Source organism: Acanthisitta chloris, unplaced genomic scaffold (assembly GCF_000695815.1).
Source record: "Acanthisitta chloris isolate BGI_N310 unplaced genomic scaffold, ASM69581v1 scaffold27632, whole genome shotgun sequence".
NCBI classification, from domain to species: domain Eukaryota; kingdom Metazoa; phylum Chordata; class Aves; order Passeriformes; family Acanthisittidae; genus Acanthisitta; species Acanthisitta chloris.
The window spans coordinates 22,632-45,351 of record NW_008662584.1 but is presented as its reverse complement, the minus strand read 5'-3'; the positions used below and the strand labels follow the sequence as shown (position 1 = coordinate 45,351).

At 41.1% G+C, this 22,720-nt stretch overlaps 1 protein-coding gene across 1 annotated transcript in view; it reads right to left on the bottom strand.

Moving 5' to 3' along the window:
- Window positions 1–22,720, bottom strand: part of LOC103798401 (nesprin-2-like) — a gene marked incomplete at both ends in the record, with an annotated part of 53,827 nt that overhangs the window by 9,455 nt on the left and 21,652 nt on the right. Inside the window, 20 exons of the mRNA XM_009070658.1 lie at window positions 670–831; window positions 1,765–1,899; window positions 2,337–2,693; window positions 3,550–3,714; window positions 4,403–4,715; window positions 6,047–6,216; window positions 6,960–7,248; window positions 7,354–7,473; window positions 7,816–8,018; window positions 8,788–8,900; window positions 9,652–9,817; window positions 10,317–10,517; window positions 11,871–11,972; window positions 14,278–14,439; window positions 15,137–15,295; window positions 17,798–17,948; window positions 18,648–18,827; window positions 19,666–20,264; window positions 21,416–21,563; window positions 22,013–22,170. Coding sequence (XP_009068906.1) covers window positions 670–831; window positions 1,765–1,899; window positions 2,337–2,693; window positions 3,550–3,714; window positions 4,403–4,715; window positions 6,047–6,216; window positions 6,960–7,248; window positions 7,354–7,473; window positions 7,816–8,018; window positions 8,788–8,900; window positions 9,652–9,817; window positions 10,317–10,517; window positions 11,871–11,972; window positions 14,278–14,439; window positions 15,137–15,295; window positions 17,798–17,948; window positions 18,648–18,827; window positions 19,666–20,264; window positions 21,416–21,563; window positions 22,013–22,170 — 4,053 coding nt within the window. The remainder of the gene's footprint in view (window positions 1–669; window positions 832–1,764; window positions 1,900–2,336; window positions 2,694–3,549; window positions 3,715–4,402; window positions 4,716–6,046; window positions 6,217–6,959; window positions 7,249–7,353; window positions 7,474–7,815; window positions 8,019–8,787; window positions 8,901–9,651; window positions 9,818–10,316; window positions 10,518–11,870; window positions 11,973–14,277; window positions 14,440–15,136; window positions 15,296–17,797; window positions 17,949–18,647; window positions 18,828–19,665; window positions 20,265–21,415; window positions 21,564–22,012; window positions 22,171–22,720) is intronic.

The window sequence follows — 22,720 nt, the reverse complement described above, 5'->3', positions numbered from 1 at the left end:
CCCAATTCTTATCAAGCTCATGAGTGTACACCGTGCTCATCTTATCAGCACTACGCTGCTTTCAGCATCTCATACAGTTTGCTAAAACTGAAGGTCTGAGAAGAGTCTGTCTTCTCTCTAGCACCTCTTCAGGGAGGGGATGACAGCAAAGAGACCCCGTTAGTTCCCTTCCAAAAGGAACTTGGCCTCTTCCCACTCATTATGTCTCCAGCTCCTAGACACTGCTCTAGTTTGTTGAAATTCCCCTTGTACCAGGGTGCACCAAACAGGGCACAGCACCTCAAGTGCAGCCTCACACATGCAATGCAAATATGTAAATAAGAAATGCACAGAAATGAGAGTGACTCCACCATAATAATAGTGTTCAAGCAAAACAGTCAGAAGACTTCACAATACATCCAGGTGACTTAGAGTGCAATATCCCTTGTAATGCAATACCCTCAACAAAACCACTAATGCCAAAAAAGTATCTCTATAGCAATTTTAAATGTATAGGAAAGAATTGAGTGAGTTAACACACACTAAATATACCACACATCTGAAAAAATTAGCTCAGTGTAATTTGAGGTTTTTATTACTTATTTATTAGTAGTATCATCCCCACTGCAACCAAACTGTATACATAAACCTCAAATTAAATCCCTCTTGTGTAATCTCATGTCCAGTTACCTCTGCTGGATGGGCTTCCTTTCTTGTTTCATCACCTTCAATGCCAACACCATCCTGATGTCTTTCCAGTTCTGCATCATCACCCAGAACCAAGCTGTCCAGAACATCCTCTCCGACCCTGTCATGTTTGTCCATACCTGGGCTCTCCTTATCAGCCTTCACCTGATTTGAAAAATACAAAATGTTTACAATCAGTGAAAGACACAGTTCAGAATCTAAGTTTGCTGAGAAACTTTCCACTCCACAATCTGTCTACTCGATCTTCAGTTTAGCTTAGTGAATGAAGGAAAAGGCTGCTCAGATCAGTTTGCCATATCAGGACCTTAACCACTCTGAAACAGTTTCAGGACAAAGCAAACTAAGTGCTCATACGATTTTTCATATGGTTATATAAGTTTCTGCTTAGACACCTTTATTAACTATTGACCCTGCACCTTCTCCAGAAATCCCAGCATGGATAGTTTCCACTCACAAATTTTGATGGTCACCTCTCTCAGACACTGTCATTACTCAATGGTCGGGTGAATGAGGGAGTACTCTAAATCACTCTCTCGGCTTTGCACACATGGAGTCATCAGCAGTGTGAATGGCCTGAGGTCTCCTAAAGATCAGCATGTCCATGTTAGTGACCTCCCATTATCTACAGTGACAAAACCTGTTGAATCCCCATCCCTGGAAGTGTTAAGGCCAGGCTGTATGGGGCTTTGAGCAACTGGGTATAGTGGAAGGTGTCCCTGCCAATGGCAGGGAGGTTGTAACTAGATGATCTTTTAGGTCCTTCCACCCCAAACTATCCTTCATTTCCATGACTTTATGAAATCACAGATACGTGGTAGGTTTCACATCATGGAAAAAGTGGGTCCTAGGCCTCGGAAGCTTGTAGAGACCATCTTACTGATCTCTTGCACACTTCATGTGAGCAAGACCGAGGGGATGATTTAGAGAATGCTACTTATCATTCCTTTCATCAGATAAGGAAAATATGTCTCTGTAAGACAACAGATTTTAAGGAATTACATATGCATTTCTAGTGAACAGACAGATAAATATATATATACACACACTGATGTGCATTGGGACGTATTTGTCAGGTACCTGAACAGCCTGCGCCAATCTGTCCTTGCCGTGATGGACACCCTGCAATGGGCTGTCTGACAATACAGTGCTTTCCTCCAAAACTAGATCATTCTGCTTCTCCTTCTCTGACATATTTCCATTTACATCTTGACCCTAAGAGAAATGGTAGAAAAGAAAACCTTGTGTGACCACAAATGTTGTATTTTAACATTAGATCTCTAAATGGCAAAAATTATTACCTCCGAAAACAAACAGGAGAAATGCTGTGTTGCCATTCTAAAAAAGTCTTACTGGATTAAGAGGAGCTCTCAGAGCTCTTTGGCAGAGGTGTGTCTGCAATTTTCTCATCTATACACCTTCTCACTGTGTCCTGACCAAGGACACCTGCTCTAATTATGGGCACAAGAAAGCTATATGCAGGTTGTTATAACAAGTTAAAGAAGTTCTTCTCCACATCTTTGATTTAAATACAGATATTTAGAGAAGGCTTATTTTCAATGACATTAAGGATGTAATATACAGAAGGCATTTGAGAGAGATGCCCCTTTAGCCAGTCTTCCACTGTCATTACTGTCAAAAAATAAACTCACATCGTGCATTTCCAGAGGCTCCTTCAGCTCCACTGCTGTGGGGCTCTCTTCCGCAGCAACATGAGCACCTGAAGCAATTGGTATCTCTCTTTCTAGCACTGTATCTGCCTCATCTTCCTTTTGTATTTCATTACTAAACTCATCTTTTAACTCAAGGGCTTCACTGAAAATATTTTCCTTCTTTTCCTTGACATGTTCAAGTCTTTCTTCCAGACTCCTGTGCTCACTCTGAAGTGTTTCAATCTCATCCTTAATAAACTTCTGTCCTGGTGAAGAGGTGTTCTGTTTAACAGTTTCTGCTAAAACCAAAATCTTCCTTAAAGTATCTTCACATCGACTAAGAGGTCCTTGTTGTTCCTTTAAACATGAAGAAAACATTTTATTTAAAAGTATCTTCACTCAGTATACTTAATGCTAAGATCTAAAGTCAGTTGCTAAACCCATAAATATTTGTTGTGAACAACAAACTGTGTTGAAAAGTACATGCAGACCTGTTTGCTGCAGGCAGTTAAACACTGAGCCAGTAATTTTTATGTACAGAGAACACCTGAAGCTATAAGCATCACAATGCTAAAATAATCTAATAGCACACTGTGTGGTACATGATGACCCTTTCATGTTCTGCACAGGTAATCCCCCCACTCCTCTCCTACTCCTTCTCACTGGCTAGATAGAGGTATAGCAAATTCTGGAGGAGGGGAATTGCCATGATCCATATCCAAGCTATGGTTTCAGCTTCCACTAACTCTCACTCACAGCTACAAGACTGTCATCCATTCTGCCAAAGAGCAAACAAATGTCTACTTATGCATGAAAGACACTTCTTAAAACTTAACTTGGCTCCCTGACATTTTTCTAAGCTTTCAACACTGGCTAGTTTAAAGACACTTACTAACACCAGATTTAATGATCACCTTCCTCATTATGCCCAGAGAGGAAAAAAGAAATCCCAACCAACCAAACAGAAGAAGCCTCTGTGCTTGAGCTAGGATAATTCTACCTTCAGTTCAGCCAACAGTAAAGGTTCCCTCAGTTCATTAAGAGGGGTTTTAGGCCTACAATTACCTTGATAAAAGGAACACCATAGATACTTTTTTATTTTAGAAAGGTTTCTTTTTCGGTTCAACACCATTAGCAGTTCCCTTTCATAAATGTGATGATCTCTAGGGCATGGACCCTTTCTCCATGATGCAACACCGGCAACATAACATACCTGTGATTTCAAGTGGTTTTGCATAGCTGATGGTGGTCCCATTGCTGGTCCTTCACGATCAGCAAGCTCCTCAGAGACAGTTTTCAGCTCAGTGCTTAGGGCTTTTACCATATCCTGAAACTGCTGGTGCTCTTGAACATGATTTTCCAATGTATGCACGATGGTCTAGAAACCAAGGAGTTTCTAGGATTAGCCCACCATTAGTTTAAACAAACCTAACAAATTTGCTTGTTTCCCATAAAATAGGCAGCTAACCACAGGTTAACTACAAAAATTTCTAGCCATCATCCCAGAGCACCATGGATTCCAACATGAAAAAAATCTTAATTGGCTGCAGGAAGCAGAAGAGTTGGCATTCCATAAGAATATACTTCTAGCAAGGATGTTTACTACCCAAAATGGTTGAAAGATCAAGGAAGAATGCCAGATAGGGTGCAAATGCAATTTGCCCTAAATTGGGTGAAACCAGTAACAAACAAGATGCTGGAAAAGCATCCCTTAGATACTTGCCAAATTCATACTTCCAAAAGGAAGAAAACCAACTGTGATTTGGAGACTATAGGAACAAATGTTTCCTATTACAGCTAACCAAATCTGTGTATACAGGTACGAGATATTCTTCACACTTACATTGGTCTCATTTGTTTAAATATTTATCCCTCTGCAGAGCACAAGGCAGTGAATATGAGTTCTGGTGCTCTTCTTCCCACAGTAAGAAAGAGAGAAATTCAATGCCCTTTTACAGAGGAACTTCCACCAGAGTTTACCCAGAAGATGACACTACAGGCAAACAGAGAGAACTGCAACCAACAGGCACCCCAATAACCTCTTACGAAAAGAGTAAGGTTCCAACCTGGAGCTGGCTGAGCAGATTTTCATGCTGGTGCTTTAATTCCAACCACTCCACCTCTGTGCAGCAGGATTCCCTGGTGTCACCCTGCAGATGATCTGTCTGGCTTTTCAACTCACTGAATTGGGAAGTTAAGTCTTCTGCTTTCTGCAGGAGGTCAACATAGTTTGCCAGCTGAGCTTGCTTCTCCTGCAAACCAGGCTGAAGGGCAATACCTATCTCCTGTTGCTGTTTCTGCAGTTCAGTTAGTGCCCATCTCAGATCATCTTTGCTTTGCTCATGTTGCTCCCTGTTCAACTGAAATTGTTCTTGAGGGCTAAGAAAAAAAAAGCCTGTGTTCAATAGCATAAAAAAATCAAATTTATTGATTATCTAGAAAATGTCAAATTCTGATCAAGTCAATCATTTGGATGAACTTAAGTGTACTGAATACTTCTCTTCAGGTTTTAAGTTACTGATCAGACTGGAATTTTCAAGGTCATGAAAAATACTGAAGCTACTGCAGATGAACTGAACTTAAATGCAGGACAAGTGAGTAACCTTCTTAAATCCTCACCTATAAAGCCACAGTTTCTAGTTTCTGAGATGTGGCTCATGCTCTGCATTTTTCTGCTGTTCATTACAGCAGAAGTTCTGTTTAAACTACAATATGGCTACGAATCTGCTTTCCTTGACTTCTTATGACAGTCTCCTGAAAGGGAATGTTCTGTAGAAGATCCACATGGCATTGGTTGATATGGGAGTGGGAGAGTGTTTTAGACAGCCAGACAACAAAACCAGCATATGCAATATGGGTTATGTTAATACAATCCAGTGATTACTTTCCTGACCTTTACATTGGATTATAAGCACACATGCTGATCTGCTGCAGGTGAACAGGTTGCATTTGTCCATGGGAAACATGCAATAAGACAAAAGTAACATTTTTATGTTCAGATTTAGTGATGAAGCTCAGATATTTTCCAGATGGAACTTAAATGTCAACACTGAAAAATATGATCCCACACAAACAAGTCCAAGTTTGGTTATAATTCTGTAAAGTACAGCAGGATAAATGAGGACAACAGCAAAGCCCAAGTGTTTTGTTTTCTGACCCTCAAGACCCATATTTTCGGCAAGTGATAAATGAAGCACAGCCACGCGTGCGCTAAGGACTCCTGCTTCAAGCTCCCTGTTCCAGCTTCCCACTGCTGGTGGATCTGTTATTCACAGGCCTCATCCTGTAGGGTCCTGAGCATCTCTTCAGACCCGCTGAGTACTTCATCTCCTATCTTCAACACACTGTGAAGAGGATGCTCTGCATTCTGCTGTGTTGGATCCAATACAACCAACACCACCTTCTGGAGCACCACTTGTACTGTTTCTACTGAGTGCTTAGTAATGGCAGAAGTAAACAGAATATTCTCTGGAATAGCCATATAGATAGATGGAAAGCATCTCTGGCTATTCTGGCTACACCCCTACTTGACTATTCAGTCCAAACTGTGACCTGCCCCTCTACAATAATGCAGAAATACAAGTATTTTTGTGCATATCTTGTTCTGCTCCCAAAGAACAGAAATTCAATGGAGCTGGTGCAGGAAGAAGAGAAGACACCCAATATAGTAGTAAGTGATCTGTACTGCCTCTTGGCAAATTCCACATTACCTGCTACACTCAGTGGCCAGCTGACAGGTGTTTTCCCACTTGTTCTGGAGCTCAGAAACAGTCTGCTGAATCTCTGGCTTCTTATTTTTTTCATTTCTCATTAAAGTTTCTCCTAGAGCCACCATGCTCTGTATCTTGGCCTCTCCTGCACCTCTGAGAGCTGTGATTTCCTGTATTAAATGGGAAGCAGAAGCAGTACATATAGAACTATTTTTGGTTACAAAATAAAAGGTATTAGCATTACTTTTTCATACTTTGCACACTGCTGTTCAAGATAACAGAATTCTTCTTCCAATATATTACATAACTGATTCATAAACAGACAGATCATCCAATTTTAGAAAGTCTGGGATAATGAAGCCGATTTATTAATGATTCTCTACAGAACAAAAGCAATATTGTGTTGACAAATAAAAAAGCGCTCCAAATATAGGGAGAGATATTTGTCACAACACTACTCATTTCCACAGAATGAAACCTGTAAATCCCAGTATTCTCCTCCTATGTGATCAAACAGACCGCAGAGAGGCTGCTGGGGCCCGAGACCCACCCAGGCGGGGCACCAGGCCCTGCAGGATGCCCGGGAGGACACACACTTTGCAGAGGCTCTCCAGGTGCCTTGGCTGCATTACTGACCTCCCTCTCCACTCCTGGAGCAGGGGCCAGGGCCTCATGGCCCCAGCACCTTAGGAGCTCAGTGCTACTGCACACACAGATGCAGCAGTGAATCTCATCTTAGTGCACAATAAACTCTGCGAAAAAGCCAAACACACAACTCCACCTCAAACAGGCCACAACACTACAGGCCATCAGCAGGGCCTGTTTGAGCCATCTTTTAGGAGGCACTGACTCAAACGTTCCCCTGGTGTTAGCACAAGCTGTGAGGTGAAAAAGGAATACATTTGCACAATACCTTTATCTGATGAATCCTTTCAGCCGACGGCAACTCACTTTCCTCTGAACTCAGTTTATTAACAGCCTCCTCAAGCTTTTTGATCCAGCAAGAAACATCCTGGGCAAGCTCTTCAAAATTGTGTCCTTCCCCTGGAAGTCTCTCAGTATTCCCTGCCATTCCACTTACACGTGTTATTAGTGTATGGTACCTACTAACAAGGTTACTGGGTTCTGAAATGGTCTCAGATTCTGTCAGCCCAGCCTCCCTCAAGGAATTTGCTAGCTGAACCATGGAGTCAAGTGGTTTTCTAAAAAATAAAAAAAAGATTAATAAACATCTATTTGTTGGAACAACATGGAACAACCTTGTTTAGAAGACAATTCTTAGAGAGACCAGAAAAAACCCCCAATACCTCTGCATTAATAGTGTTTTATAGAAGTCTTCAAGTTTTGTCTCATCTTTCTTAATCTCTTTTAGTTTTTCCTCCTGAGTGGTGAGCCATTCTTCCAAGACTGTGCTGCTTTCTTCAAGGCTAAAGTGTGTATAAATACAGGCTCAGGTCAGAATGAGAGGCATTACATGACTGAGACCTGCTGACAGCAGTATTTTGCTGAAAAAGTAACATAAATTCATATGTCTGATCAAGCAAAGTTTCAAGCATAAGCTAAATTTTAAGTATCTCAGTTCACGTCACTGAAATGAGCCCTAGTTCCTATATAGGTCTGCTATGAAATGAAACAAAATACATGAAACAAAACACTCACTACCCTTTACTAAAATATCACTTTTTACAAAACGTAGGGTTGTTTACCATTCACTATGGGTGTTTATACCATTGGTGAATAAAATGCCGGAAACAACATTAGTCCCCTACCTACTGAGCTGCTGGAGAGAGGCACCAAGTTCCTTTTCCCGTTTCTGACATTTGGAGATCAATCTTTGTAGTTCTGCTTCTTGATCTCTCACACAGCTGTTAAGGTGATTAATGCTTGCTTTGGGCAAGTAAGGCTTCACTTTATTCAATAAAGCTTTAACCTCTTGGGTATCTCTGTCTTTGCCTTCAGATGTTAGGAAGTGCTGAATAAGAGCACAACACAAGATACACTTGTCAAATTTGCTGTAGTATAAATAATATTTATGCTAGAAGAGTTTTTCAGCTCCTGTTACCTTCACCAATATTTTCTACAGCAATTCCAGTTCCTGAAAAGGAACATATGTTAATTCATAGTTTGCTGACTTTCCACCTGCAAATGCAAAAGTTGTTGGTTGCAAAATAAGGAGAAAGTGAAGCAGATCACTTGCTTTTCTTCTCTAAAGCACAAATACACAAACAGGCAAGCACCACTCAAATCTAGCACTGGCATCACTATGTCTCCTTCTGCCACTTAACTGTGATTGCTTCTTGAAGATGTTGCGGCTTTTCCATCTGTTTTCTGTTGATTCTGTCTGACTTAGAGGGAAAATCTGGCTGCAACAAAATGAATGGAAGTTTCTCACATTTGAGTCTATTGGGGGCCAAACTTTCACATTTACTCTCTACATATTTGACTTTCTGCATCTTTGCATGCTGAAGTACTTGGTCAAGGTCCACTGACTTTCACTAACTACTGCCCTGCCTCTCACTTGTCCAAGCTGTCTGAACTTGAACACTGACACCCCATTTGAACAACGTTTTACTTTCATTTTACTTATTGCCCCAATGCTTTAAGTTACATGAAATGTTCTTTCAGCCTCAAGTTACAAAACCACTGTAGGTGAATCCACTCCCAATAACAGTCTTCTGTGTAAAAAGAGTAAAACTTCAAGAACAATCAGCTTTAGAAATTAGAACATTTTAACACTTCACCTTTAGCCTCTGCAGTCTTTCTTCCAGTATCAGTTTTGTTTCTGAGGGGTCAAAGCAGTCCTTCAAAGACAGCTGAGTGCTGCTGACCCAGTCATTAAAATTCTTGCACTGACCTGAAAAAAGATACATTCCAATTTTCTTCATTAATTGTACTCTTCCAGAGAAAATCCTATTTAACAGGAAGATTTGAGACAATTTGTAATTACATTTATCAGAGCTACTGTGAAAGGTTGCTTTTTACTGCAGACTATGTGACAGAAAATAGTGCAGGCTCATTTTTTTTTCTTACTGAATATTAATTGATAATAAACATACCTGTTTACTTGGAAGGGACAGTCTGTTATACATAGCAGTTAAGGTAAATGAGACCTGGAATAGCCTATTGCTAACTTTTCTTGTTTGAACAAAAAAAAAAACATTACTTAGAAACTCTTTGAAGATATGAGACTACCTTTGGGCCAAATCCTCCTCCTGCACAACCCCGTGTCTGCTTAAAACAAACAGCAATAATGCTGTTAATTCTTATAACAAATTTAAATTAACTGAAAGGAGTTAAACCATTGGACTTCTGTATTTTCAAACGAAATGCTCTGGCATTTGCTCCTGACCTATGCTTTACACTTCTATTACCTCTTTTTTAAAATGTAAAAATAAGAAACACAATGCTTTGATTAGAATCATGTGGTTAGTTGGAATAAAAAGCCATTTTTCTCCAAATCTTTGTATCTTGTTCAGAACCCTGAAGTAGTTTGAGACCCTGAAGCACTTTCAGACACCAAACCAATTAACTGCATAACCTTTAAGTCGTTACGGTGGTCAATGCAATCCTATAAAGGCACATAAACATGAAATGTGTTTGCTTACGGTTCAAAACACCAATGAAATGATCTTGAAGCACATGTTTCTTGTTATTGAATAAATCAGTGACACATTTAAGCTGCTTATTTAACTCATCCACATCAGGACAATCCGTCTCCTCTTGGAGTAATGCCACATGGTGTTCTTGTTGCATAATTTTCTGGTGTATCTCCTAAGGTTTAAAAAACAGGACAATTGTTAAAAAGAAAATTCTGAAGTGCAAGCAGAAGTTGACTGTACAGAGCTGCTTCAGTACAAACTAGAGGTTTGCAAAAGGGACTAGCCCTGCCTATGTGTCAAAACAAGTTCTTAAATTGTACTGGCAATGACAAGGTCCGGTAGATCTAAGCACTGAACTCCCCTTGAGCAGTGTGCACACACCTGTATGCATACATAATCACACATACATTCCCTCCCGCAGAGTTTGGTATGGTTTGGAAGGATTAGCCATTTCCAGCAGCTGCAAGGGTTAACTAAGTACATCTAATAATTCCAGGGAAAACAGATTTTTTTCGTGTTTCTGGCAGCTTAAGAAAATATTCAAGCCAGGCTCTTCATGTGAGTTATTCTAGCAATTTACAACATACACAGCACAAACACTTGTAAAGACTTGCCCCAAGAGAGAAATAATGAACAAATTTATAAAACATGAATAAATTGCAGCATGCTACCTCTAGTTTAGTAAAGATCTCTAAGGTGTCAGAAGGAGACAAAGCTTTTAAAAGTGATTCAGTCATTCCAATCTGTGTCTTGGCCAGATCCAGGTCTCCTTTCAGTTCTGCTGTATTCACAGTGGGCTCGCTGGTCCTTCGCTTTGCTGACAAGAGATCTTTTATTAGCTCCATTTTTTGCATAACAGATGATCTAATGACCTTAAAATTGGAAATAAACATACATAAAAAGTTATAATGGATTGATCTCCTAGAATATTACAAAAATCCATCACAGACATGAAAAGAAATTAAATTACCAGAAGCCCAAACATTTCAATCACAGCTTGCTCCAATTTGTTTCTCTCACACTCCACAAACTGATAAATAATAGTATTTAAGCCCTGTTTTCCTGAGGAGGAATGATCTTAGTTCATCCTAGTAAATTTACTGGTGCTGCTTTACTAACAAATTTATTTGTCAGTCTCTTCCAGTGTCTACTCTCAGCTGGAAAAAGGCCCTGCGTGCACTTTGGCTGTCATGGAAAAGAGGGTGGCAGCTTTCTCTCTAGCACACTTCGCTGTGGTGATTCCATCGAGGCCAGCTCTGCACAACGACCCAAAAATCAGGCCAGGCCAGCAGGTGGGGAACTCTGGCTGAAGGCTACTCACTAAAGAGCAACAGGTGCTTAACCTGATTCTTAAGGCTTTTGCTGATTTGCATGAGACAGCAACTCAGTGGGATCACGGCCACATGCTGAAACACCACTCAGGGTTTCTGACAGGCTCAGGGCATCTGGTGCTCCCAAGGAGCACAGCGTGCACAGAGCAAGGTTGCCGAGTCCTTTCCTAAGCTCCTTAGATCACTTTACCCAGTGAAACTCCTCCGAGTTCACTGCCTGCTGAGGATAAACACAGAAATAGCCAAGTGGGGTCAAGCTCAAGGTGCAGATCTGACAGACACTAAGGAACTGCTGCAGGATCAAGGTAGGCTGACACAGTCTTAAACAGTGGAAAAGGATTTATTCTTGATTACACTATGATTCTGTGATTCCTTGCTGCATGAAGTTAACACAGCAAGGTGAAGATTTCCTTGTGATATCCCAAAGGAAAACACCACAGCAAACATCACTCTATGCAAATAGCTGCATATTACTAAGCTGCATTAAGTCACATCCAGACAAAGGTACAGTTTAAAATAGACAGTCAGCAGGCTGAGTTCCTGGGATCCGCAAAAGGCTGCCAAGGTCCATTGTGCCTTGTTATCGGCCAATAGCTAAAAGCTAGATAGCACTGATAATGGCCTCTTTGGGCAGGTCTGCAAAACAGCTGGGTCAGGCCTAAGTCCCTAAAAGGCACAGAAGTGAGAGAGGCCTCTGTGTTTAAAATGACAGGTTTGGCTCTAACAGCTTGAGAGAAACCACAGATGAAATGTCACTGCTCATAGCCAACAAAATGCCTCCAACCCTCTAAGTAGATGTAAGTAAACCCAGTAACTGATGGTGGCAAAGACAACACTAGAAGCATAGCTATAGTAATGAGTAGTGGTGTATCAGCTGGAAACATTTCTTCATACCTGTAGCTCCAGTGGAGGTTCATTACTATTCAGAAGTTCTTCTATCTCAGCCACTGTGTTGTCAAATTTCTGGAGTTTCTGCTCTTGGACTCGTAAGCATGCCTAAAGGTGGAAAGAACACATTGGTAAATGTGTTTCCCTCCAATTAAATTTCCACATTTCTGTTATAAAATTACATTAAAATCATCTGATTCTGCATTTTTGCATATAGAGCTCTCATAACTTGTCCATTTCCTGATTTTCATTTTGGCAATGTAGACTTGTTTTTCGTATTAGAGTCAGAAACACTCCATGCTTCTCAGACAAAGCTGTTCATGCAAATCTATCATAAATTTAACAATCTTAATTATTTGCTTCAAGTAAATTTGCAGGAAAATAACCTTAATTTTGCATATATTTCTAGCTGCTTCTTTTAAAAGGGATATTCTCAGATAAGTTAGAGACCTAAAGTTAAGAAGCGGCATTCTGGTGATATGGATGTGGTAAAACACAACACACGTTATAAGCCCTTTCTTAATGTAAATCCTTTGTATTGAAAAATCCTCTACTCATTTTAATGAATTTCGGAAAAATGTCAATAATGTGAAGGTAAAACACCAGCTTCAGCTTAAGGAACAGGATCATCACATTGTTTCACATTCCCAATCGATATTCCAGACTCCCTCGGGACAAAGCATTCCTTGGCAGGCTCTGTACAAGCAACTGTCAAAACCTATTCATGTGCTGCAGCCCTTAGCAGAATTCCCAGCTGCTTATTGGGAAAGCAGAACTTCCCTTCCATTATTTATACTGAAATTATCTTTAAACACACAGTGAAATTCATTGCTCTGTTCTTTTCTGACAGGCTTCTTGCAAACCCATGCACCAGCAGCTCTGCAGGGCACCCACAAAGGACCCTGGGGTCCAACCCTATGTAACACGACACACATTCCAACAGCTGGGGATTTTTTTTGTCATTAACATTAATGCAGAGATGTTTTAGGATCAACAAAAAACCAATAAACAACAAATTGATAAATGAATCTGATACCCTCTGCACTTTAACTCATTTTACAAAAATACCAGTGCACTGGGTTCAGTTTTCTCTCCTATTCTGCTTTTATAAGCAGCTCATGGGAACATGGTTTCTTTCTCCCTTGGCCTCTTCTCTCACCTCTTCGGATAATTATCTTCTCACACAGAAGTAGCAGAGTAACCCTAGCATAGCCCTTCCTAGACACAAGCAGAGGCACACCAGGGGCATGGCCACATCATGCTGGACTCCAGCAGTTTCCAGGTAACAAAATGGCTCTTAAGATGCAGTTGCCAGCTGCTACATTTTTCCTGGAGCCTCCAGGGACCTAAACTGCTCCAGGTAAACTCTAACAGTACAGTGGTAAAGACAATCAAAATGTGACATAATATCCACCACTGCACAGCAGATATACCATGGTTTCCCTGGGAAGATCCATGCACAAAGAACACCTTGGTGTTTTACTGCTCTGCAAATTAAAAGGAATGAGCAGTGCTAACAGTGGGAGGAAAGCTGCAGATAAGCATAACAAAACCCAGGGCATTTGTAGCTTGTAAACACTGAGAAAAAAACCTGCCTGCATATTTTCAAACAAGCAGCTATGGGATATATTCATGTCTCAACCCCACTCGAGCAGGAAATTATTTGTGTTCAGTAGTCACTGGTTATAACCACAACAAAGCGGCACAGCCTACACTCAGTGCAGCCCTACACTCAGAAACTACAACACAGCCTTGCATGTGAGGCTCTTCAATGGCACAGAGCTAGTGCATGTGCTCTTACACCCAACTGCCCCCGACACCACGAACTAAGGCTGTACCCAAAAAGAGCCCAGGGGGCCCAGGTTCTGCTCCCCCGCACTCAGCCACTGCTCGGGTGCAGGAACCGACCCCGGGAGCACACCAGGACACGGAGCAAACCAACCACCTCTGCAGCCCCTGTTTGGACTGTGCACTGCCCAGCCCCCTCTGAGGCTCCAGTGTCTTCACTGATAGGCAATTTCTACCTAATCATTAGCCTACACACACTCTCTTCCCTCTCTTCTCTAGGCACAAGGAAATACGTGCACCCTGTACCACAGACTACAAGCTTTCCAGGCCTTCATTTTGCTCTGTGTTGGTACAGCGCAAAGGAATGAGGGGGCTTTGTAGCCTAAAGCAGCGTTTGCAGTGTTGCATTGATTAAAAACGTGCTACACATATACATTATCTATGCATTGGTTTCCAAGACCTGCATCCCCAATGACAGACAATATTGATAGTTAAACTATCCAGCAGATACAATTGCAAATGTTACCACTTCCTATGCCTTTCCAGTGCTGTCATTTCTATGCAGTGCATGCGTTTATAGTCCCAAGTCCATATCACTAGGGTAAAAAACTTCCGTGCAAATTACCTTCAACTGTGTGAAGTCCTCTTCGGTCAGGCAATGGCCTTCTGCGTTCTTGAGTTCTGCATTCGCCCAAGCATCGATCGTGCCAGATAAACTCAGGAGTTTGTCCCACAAAGCCTGTGCTCTTCCCAAATTATCGTAGTAGTTTTCAGTCTTTTCATTGATCTACCATGAGATTGATAGACAGAAAACACACAGATTTCAAAAGTGTTGTGCTATATTCTAAAGGCAAAAGCAGCAAAATAAAGTCAGAGCAAGATGAAACCATCCACAAAAACAAGTGCAGCAAAAAAGGGGAAAAAAATCTCATGTGTCTTTGCAGTAAACTGGTCATGGAGAAGATATTTAAATCCCTGCCACACATGTCACCAAACATACCAATCACAACAGCAGCTTGCCAGTTTTAAGGCAGGTTTAGCAAGGAGCCTTGCTCATTAATGTTTATCTAGCCCCAGTAAATACCATCTAATCTCAGTATTGATGCACTGCTTAGATCGGCAGTGGCAAACACTTCTCACCAAAAGCAACAGCATTGTAATTTTCCAGATTGTCTCTAAAGTCTAAATCCACAGAAGTTGTTATGGAAGCTTACAGATCCATGCAGAAAGCCCAAATATTGCCTTTCTGCTTTTCCTAAAATTATCTATTGCCAAGTAGTACGCACAATATAAAACACCAGAGAGATCAGAAACATTACACCAATAGACACTCTGAGAGCTTTGCTCAACAAATATTTGGGTTTATCTCTTAAGAATCTTTTCCATATTGCATTTAATTTATTCCAAATATTACACCCATGTCAAAATCAATTACTGTAATGCATAACAGATAAGACCACCCTGATAATTTACTTTTTACATACATCCAGCCATCTGTCCACAATAATGTTAGCCTCATTCTCGAACAGAGGCTCCTCAAAGCTTCTCATTTTATTCAGCTGGAATTGCAGGTTTTTGCAGAGCTGATTTATTTTGTCTACATCTTCAGAGTGATCATTAAATTCCTCTTTCGCCTCTTCAATCTGCAAAAAAGGCCAAATGGATATTTATGAGCATGTTTATTTATGACTGTTTATTCAGCAAAACATTTTTAACCGATGCATTCTTCTTTTTAGCTTAGAGAAACAACAACATTACACAAAATGATCTATTTCATAGAATATGATGAAACTAGGAATATATTCTGTGTTGTTATACCCCGTCATGCTGACAGGAATATTTCCCTGCTAGAAATCCATATCATTCTGTTATTGGCTGCAAAACAGCTGAGTGGAACTACGTGTAATTTATTTTTTATTAACAGAGCTGAAACCAGAGTTTGCTTTAGAAGTCATAAACGTGAGATTCAAGGGGACTGCACATCCACACACAGAACCTCAGTTACAGAGAGAAACAATGCACAGCATAATAATTATCTGAGATACTATTACAGCTCTACAAACAAAACCTGGCATTCTGATCCCCAGGGTTTGAACTATTAAAAAAATATAAGCTTCGCTCCACTGTCAAGTATGTCACTGCCAGACCCTTTTTCCTACTTTCTATTTAAACACTAAACTGCTTCTTTGTGCTTAATTGGGGTACCAGTGTTTACAAACAACATGGAATCTTCCTGGAAAAGAAACACTGACCTCTAGTGCCAGGCACTCGATATTGAAAGCTCTGCCTGTTTCCCAGAGACATTCTGGGAAATTTCATCTTCTGGCACAGGCCGTGCCGGGCGCTGAGGCCAGGGGAGGGCTGGTCCGGGGGAGCCAGGGGAGGGCTGGTCTGGGGGAGCCAGGGGAGGGCTGGCGGCGCAGCCCCCACACACCGGGACCCAGCAGAGGGCCTGCTCTGCCGTGAGTTCATTCGCGCTAAGTACCAAAGCGGCAGCAGCCAAGGCCATGCCCGCTCGAGCCAGCGGCTGCGTTGTGCCAGTGACCGCAGCCCACCGTGACCCTGCGGGAACGGCAGACCCGGGTGGGTTCCAGGGAGTCTCCGCACAAGCAGGGGCTGAGCTGTGCGGGCACTCTCCCCTGCAGCAGAGCCCGAGCGACTCCAGGAGCCACAAGCTTCACTGGTGGATCCAAGAAGAGGCCCTGACTCAGCTAAAGGGAGGTGGAACACAGACACCCATCCCATTGCCTGAGGGAAGAAACTGCTTACATTCCTTACTAAATTTAACCATCCCAGGAACGGCCTGAGAGTGAATGTTCCTGAAGGATACGGGTGATGCCTCATCAGAAAGCCTAAATATAGGATCTGAACAACCAGTTAAGATAACCCACCTGGGAAAATATGAAACCTGTACAGTAAAATGGTCATGATGGACATGCTGCTGTTCACTAATCCCTTAGACATGGACAACTACACCCGGTGGTTGTATTCATTTAGCCAAGCAACAGCTGGCTGTCAAAATTTCGGTCCAAAAAAGTGCAAAACTTAAAATAAATGAAGGGGTGTCCAGCAATACCTGCTCATTCAGTAGGAGTACCACATTAGCTAATGTAAAAGCTACTGCAAATGTTTATCTGCTATCAAAGACACCTTGGAGCAAATGCGGGCTATGGAGGCCATGGCTCATATACAGAAGGCCTGTCTTCTACCTAGGTTTGTAACACAGGAGAAGCACGAGAAGAAATACCCAACTATGTTGTTATGGCTTCTAACCACAGCACTGGTAACCAAAGTCAGGGTGAGGGCAAAGATTCAAGCTGCAAATGTAACCAGCTCAGAGAAAAGAGGTATCAGCAGCATGGACAAAAATATTTTGGCTTGAGATCTCACATCCTGAGGCAATCAATCCCCAAGCTGTTTCTGAGCACAGTGGCAATGCTATACAACAAGGAACAACAGCTCCAGCCTGGGAAGCAAGACAGACCAGTCATGGGCCAGTCTCTGAGCAGATGCAACATGCTGACACAGCCTTAAAGCTCCTGTTCCTGATTCTGCTCGCTTGGGGCTAACTGAAGATCTTGGCAAAGCACTAGATGGTGCAGAGAAACTCTGCAGCCCTGCCTGGGAGCCAGTAACATGAGCAAGGAGAGGATATGGATCTAAATTCTTGGTTATAGGCTCCAGCAACAGCAGAGAAACAAGCAGCTCCAAGGAGATGCATTACCAATTATTTTTAATTTACATTTTTAAAGTATCTTCTTAGTAACAAACACATTTGCTCTTCTGTATATTCACAAACTGTTCACTATAATGTTTTTAACTTGGTAGAAAATACAGAAAAATTCTATATTGCAAGATATGTTTCTGGTAGGAATGGATTTCATCTTATTTTTATGCTAGATCATAGTTTTTCTATGGTTTTGTGGTGGTTTTATTTTAATCCCTCCTTTTTGACATCATCGTGATTCACCAAGCAAAACTAGACATCACCTTAAAACCAAAGGTATGGTCCCTAAATGTATTTTGGAAGCCAAAGTGAAAGCAAGGTCTTAACATCTGCCCTGAAGGCTGAGTGTACAAGGGCAACCCTACATCTGAACCCTTCAAGGAAAGACTTTTCTTTCCACTGAGTTCTTGTTGCTCACCTTTGTTATTAGTCTGTTCAAATTCTCCTTCCCCATGTAAGAAGTTTGCTGTGAAAGCACAATCTCCTGTTTCTGGATGATGCTGGTCAGACTTGTTTTGCAGCTCTGATACTGCTTCAGGAGCTCCAGAACTCTTGCACACTGCTCCTGGCTGTTAAAAAGAGATGTATTATTTATGGCCTAAGCACACAACTACAGCCTCAACCTCTTCTCTGCTTCTCTGTCCTATATTCAAACATGGGGAATTTGAAAGAGAATACCACTTCAGCCCAGCCTTTGCAGGGATAGAGTTGCTCTCACTGACACTTGTGCAAGCCATGAGAAGTACCCAGAACTGTGCCAGTCCATGTAAAGCCTCTAGGCATTTTTAAAATACATAATTGAAGGACAGATGTACTGGGTGATCAACGAGTTCTCACTCTCACAGACTCATCAGACCAAGCTCCTTTAGTGTTTTCCTGCGTAAGAGACTGTTTTTCCAGCTGTCTTCCTTCAGGTGTTTCAGTTTGACTATTCTTTTTGGATGTGTCGGCGTGAAATTCACAGCAAATATGGCAAACCCATCATCGCTGGCAGCGGCCAGGTTTTTCTTTTGGATACCAGTTAGGTCCAACACATCACTGCATACCTGCTAAATTATGAGATTAATGTCTCAAAAATACACAAAATTCATGAGCTTTGGCTGCAAACTTCAATGCACAATTTTTGGCTTAACAACAGTCATAATGGTAACATTTCCTATTGTATCAGTGTTTCATTTACTTTAAAGTAAGGTCTAAGGCTTCGCTGTTTGATTTTACAATTCACCTACTTGTGCAATACTACTTTAAAACATAGTTTTTCTCCTTACCCTTCAGCAAGCAAGAGCTTTGTATCCTCCCATAACCTCTCTGTAAGTCTGTACTGTTCATTTGCTTCCTCTGCTTTTTCCTCATTGATCTGTGGGAGCTTATTAGCAATTTCTTGCACAGGTTTCATTTCAACAGCAGCACAATCCAATTCCTTTTCCAATTCTGTTAATGATTTTATCCTTTATTAGAAACAAAATTGAATACAGCCTTATATTAAAGTAAGTCTTTGATTTGGTTCACAATGTAATTATTAAGTTCCCTAGAAGTTTGTCCTGAGCTCCACATACTATATTAAATGACATCATAAGAAGTCTAATATGATCTTAAGTTCATGTGATTTGACAGTCCTTCAGATGGGTTATGCTGACTTAAGCCCTTTGAAAAAGTAATCCAAAATCCCAGAGGCCAATTGGGGTTTGTATGACCACAGTGAATTATTTTGCATTAAAAGGTAAGCGCATTCTGTATTAAAACATGGTGCCATAGTGTGTGATTTCAGGGTTTATAGAATAGTCACAGCTGATAAATTCCTCTCCCCCTGCTTTTTCCCTCCGATAAACAGCGATTATTTACTAAATAAGTATTTATTCAGCCTTTTCAAGGCTGCACAGAGCTCCTCTGAAACAGTACTGGAGACATGCAAATCATGTGAGTGGCTTTCTCAGGGTGTGGTAAGGGTACACGAGGCTTCTACACTGTGGAGTTTCAGATCAGGTGCATCAGGGCTCAGCAAGAAGACCCATCTCCCTGTTTGACAGTTTTCTTACTGGAAGTTGAGAACACAATAATCAACCTCCTTCTACTTTTTCTTCCTCAATGCTGCTTCAAACATTTAAAAGAGAAGAAGAAATGGAGGAGGTTTCCTTATTTAGGCTGTGATGGAAGAAATAAAACATAAATTCACAGCTTCCTTCTATGCTCCACAGATACTTCAAATTTCAGTGCTCCCCTGGGAAGGGGCCACAGGCTGACTTCACTGAAAGTATGAAATTAAAAGAGCTTTAAAATAGAATTCACCTTTGTTGAATTGCTGGAATTGTTGGATCCTTCAGGTCTACTTTTTTAATTCTGTCACATAGATCCTGAATGTTTTTAAGGAGTTCACTGTTTTTTCTGGAAAAAGTCTTGTATAAGTCTTTTTCTTCTGTAAGTGCCTGTTCACTTGAAGGACAGTAAGTTGCATTTAGCTCTTCAGATAAAGTCAGAACAAGGTTTTCACAGCAAGTCTTTCTCCCACATTCAGCATCTTCTAAACAGATATCAACAGTTTTCAAGCATTCATCCAAACATTTAGCTTCTTCTGCCATGTGAGAAACTTCTTGTGCAGCCTCTCTCAAAGCTTTTTCCTGTATTTCAGGTTGACCTGTGGGATCTGGGAGACATCTGATGGAAGACTGAATCTTCCTCAAGGAGGCCATGAAAGCCTCCAGATCTTTAAGGACAGTCTCACGGATCTGCATTTTATGGCTCATTTCTTCAAGCTGGTTTTGATAGTAAATCATAATTTTACTCGCAGCTTGCAGATCTATTGGATTAAATTCATCTCTCGCTGAACTATCTAGGTGTTCCAATTGTTTGCATACTTCAATCTGATTTAATATGGATCTCTGTAGCTCCTGAAATTGAAAGAATGACCAATAGTGTTAGCAAGTGAAAGAAAACATATATCTGCATTCAAGCTGAACTCATGACTGAAAACCGAATTATACCAGCAGTAAAACAAGTATGCTAAACAGGGTGCTTGAGAAAGAAAACCCACTCTGGATTTCAGTGGAGAGAAGGAAACAAACAAACAAACAAACAAAAACACACAAAAAGAATCAAACAAAATGCTATTCCACACCCAAGGAATTTGGTCAGCACTGCAGAAAGCCCAAGACTCTTTCCAGCAATCAGACAAAACGGAAGGAAACATGAGTCCTGGAACTGAAAGCAGCAGGATCTCACAGCGGGAGATCAGTCAGAGAGCAGGCAGGCACAGAGATGTTTATTACTCTGCCATCTATTAAGTTCTTTATGCCATACTTTTGGAGAAGACTTACATGCCTTTCAAAATCTCTTTGTGCAGTCTGCATGCTATCTGGTTACAAAGAGCAGTGTGTCAGAGCTGTGAAACTCCAGCTGTGCGGAGAGCTAGGAAAGAATTCTGGGTCCTTCCAGCCAAAAACGGTCCAGAGTGCACATGCTCTCTGCCCTACAGCTTGAGAGACCTAAACCCTACTTCACTGGAGAGCCAAGGGCAGACTAATGCAAACTTTCAGTCCTGTGTAGCTGTCAGTGTGTTCAGCCTGGAACACAGGCCCAGAATAAACAATATTCACCCTAACTGACAGACCAGGGCCTAGGCATTAGATATGGATAGTGGGTGAACAAGTACTGCATCAAAGCAGAGATTCCAAACCCATCCTGAGGTGTGCTCAGGTACCTCTGCAGACGTTACACAGGCAACTTAGCTCACAAATTAACACCACATTATGTGTATGACTTCACAAAGTCAGGTGGGAACACTACAAATCTGCAAAGGAAAGCCCTCGTCTAAGACAAGATGTTCACAATGCTCCTCACAGCAGAGCCTACTGCAGGTCCCTAGCTGGCTCTACTGGAACAGTGACATGTAAAGCAAAGGGAGTAAAGTGCTGTTATTGATTTTAGGTTTGGGAAGTCTTGTCAGCAGTCCCAAACTCATGAGTGAAAATCCCATGAAGTTCTCTACTTCCTAGACATTACAGCCTATTCTGGCTAGGGTGATGTCTGCATCTTCCCTTACCTTCAGTTCCCTATAAGCAAGATCACTATTCATCAGATGAAACTGCAGGATGTCCTTTTTCTTCAGACGCTGATCTAATTCACAGAGAAGAATGGATTCATTTTCTATTGGTAACACAATTTCCAAAGCAGTCCTTAAGGAGTTCGTTCTACAAGAAAAGTAACAAAACATGAACTAGGAACGCAAGCAAGAAAAGACACTCAACATTTTACAGCACAAAAAGCCACAAAGATAATATAAGTGCCTGTCTAATAGATCTGATCCTCCTGAGGCCAAAGGAGTTTTTATTTGATTAATAAAAAATGCAGTGTGAACTGCAGTGAATTTAAACAAAAAATGAAAGTAAATAACAGCAATCTATGGCAATATTGCACAGTGATGCTACAAAGATCTGGCTCTGTGCTTCTTGGGGTGATTCACACCATCTACCATGTGTATATGAACAAAGAAAAATTAAGAAACGCTTAATTTTATGCAATTAAAAATAGGTTAAAAATGTGCAGGTATTTTCTGTGACACACAGTATTCCCTTCATAACACACACATTAGTTACAATGAAGTATTCCTTGGCTAATATCATAAAGTGTTAGTTTATACCTGATACTTATACTATCCTGGAGCTCTTTCCACTCTCCTTGCAGCTTGTTTCTTGTCTCAGAGATAGCAGTCTGCTGCACTGCAACCACGAGATTTTCTAATGTAGATAAGATGTTTTCCAATTGTGTCCAACCAGAACTGATTTCACTCTCTATCACCTAAAAGATAAGCAGAACTAAATGCATTAATAGGATCCTGTATTTCTCAGTGGACTGCACAGTTCATAAAAATACAGTCACAAGAGTCTCTACAAAAACTGAAAACCTCATTTGAAAGTAGGAGTATCTATTACCTTTGTTTTCCATTTAAGACATGATTTTTAGCTGCATGCAAATCTCTAGCAACTTTTTATGATGAAAATTTCCATGACAGATGTATGCCATGGTTACATTTGATAAAGGGTTCAATAAACATGGTTCAGCCATTTCTACTACAAGAATTAAAATATCTCAACTTAGCTACATTCAAAAGAAAAAAACAACAAATGCAGAACTGAACTAAGTTCTGAGATGCTAGATAAGCTTTATACTCCCTTCAAGCAAGGCCTTGAAAAACCACAGTAATAAATTCTCCAGTGTCAATTATGTGCTTTTTGTCATCCCCTTAAGGATCTCACAAACCTAACCAAGTTACAAGTCCTGAAACAGTTCCATTCTGCACATGCAGCACTGCCACCTGATGGTTCCACTCTGAGGACTACTCCAGCCC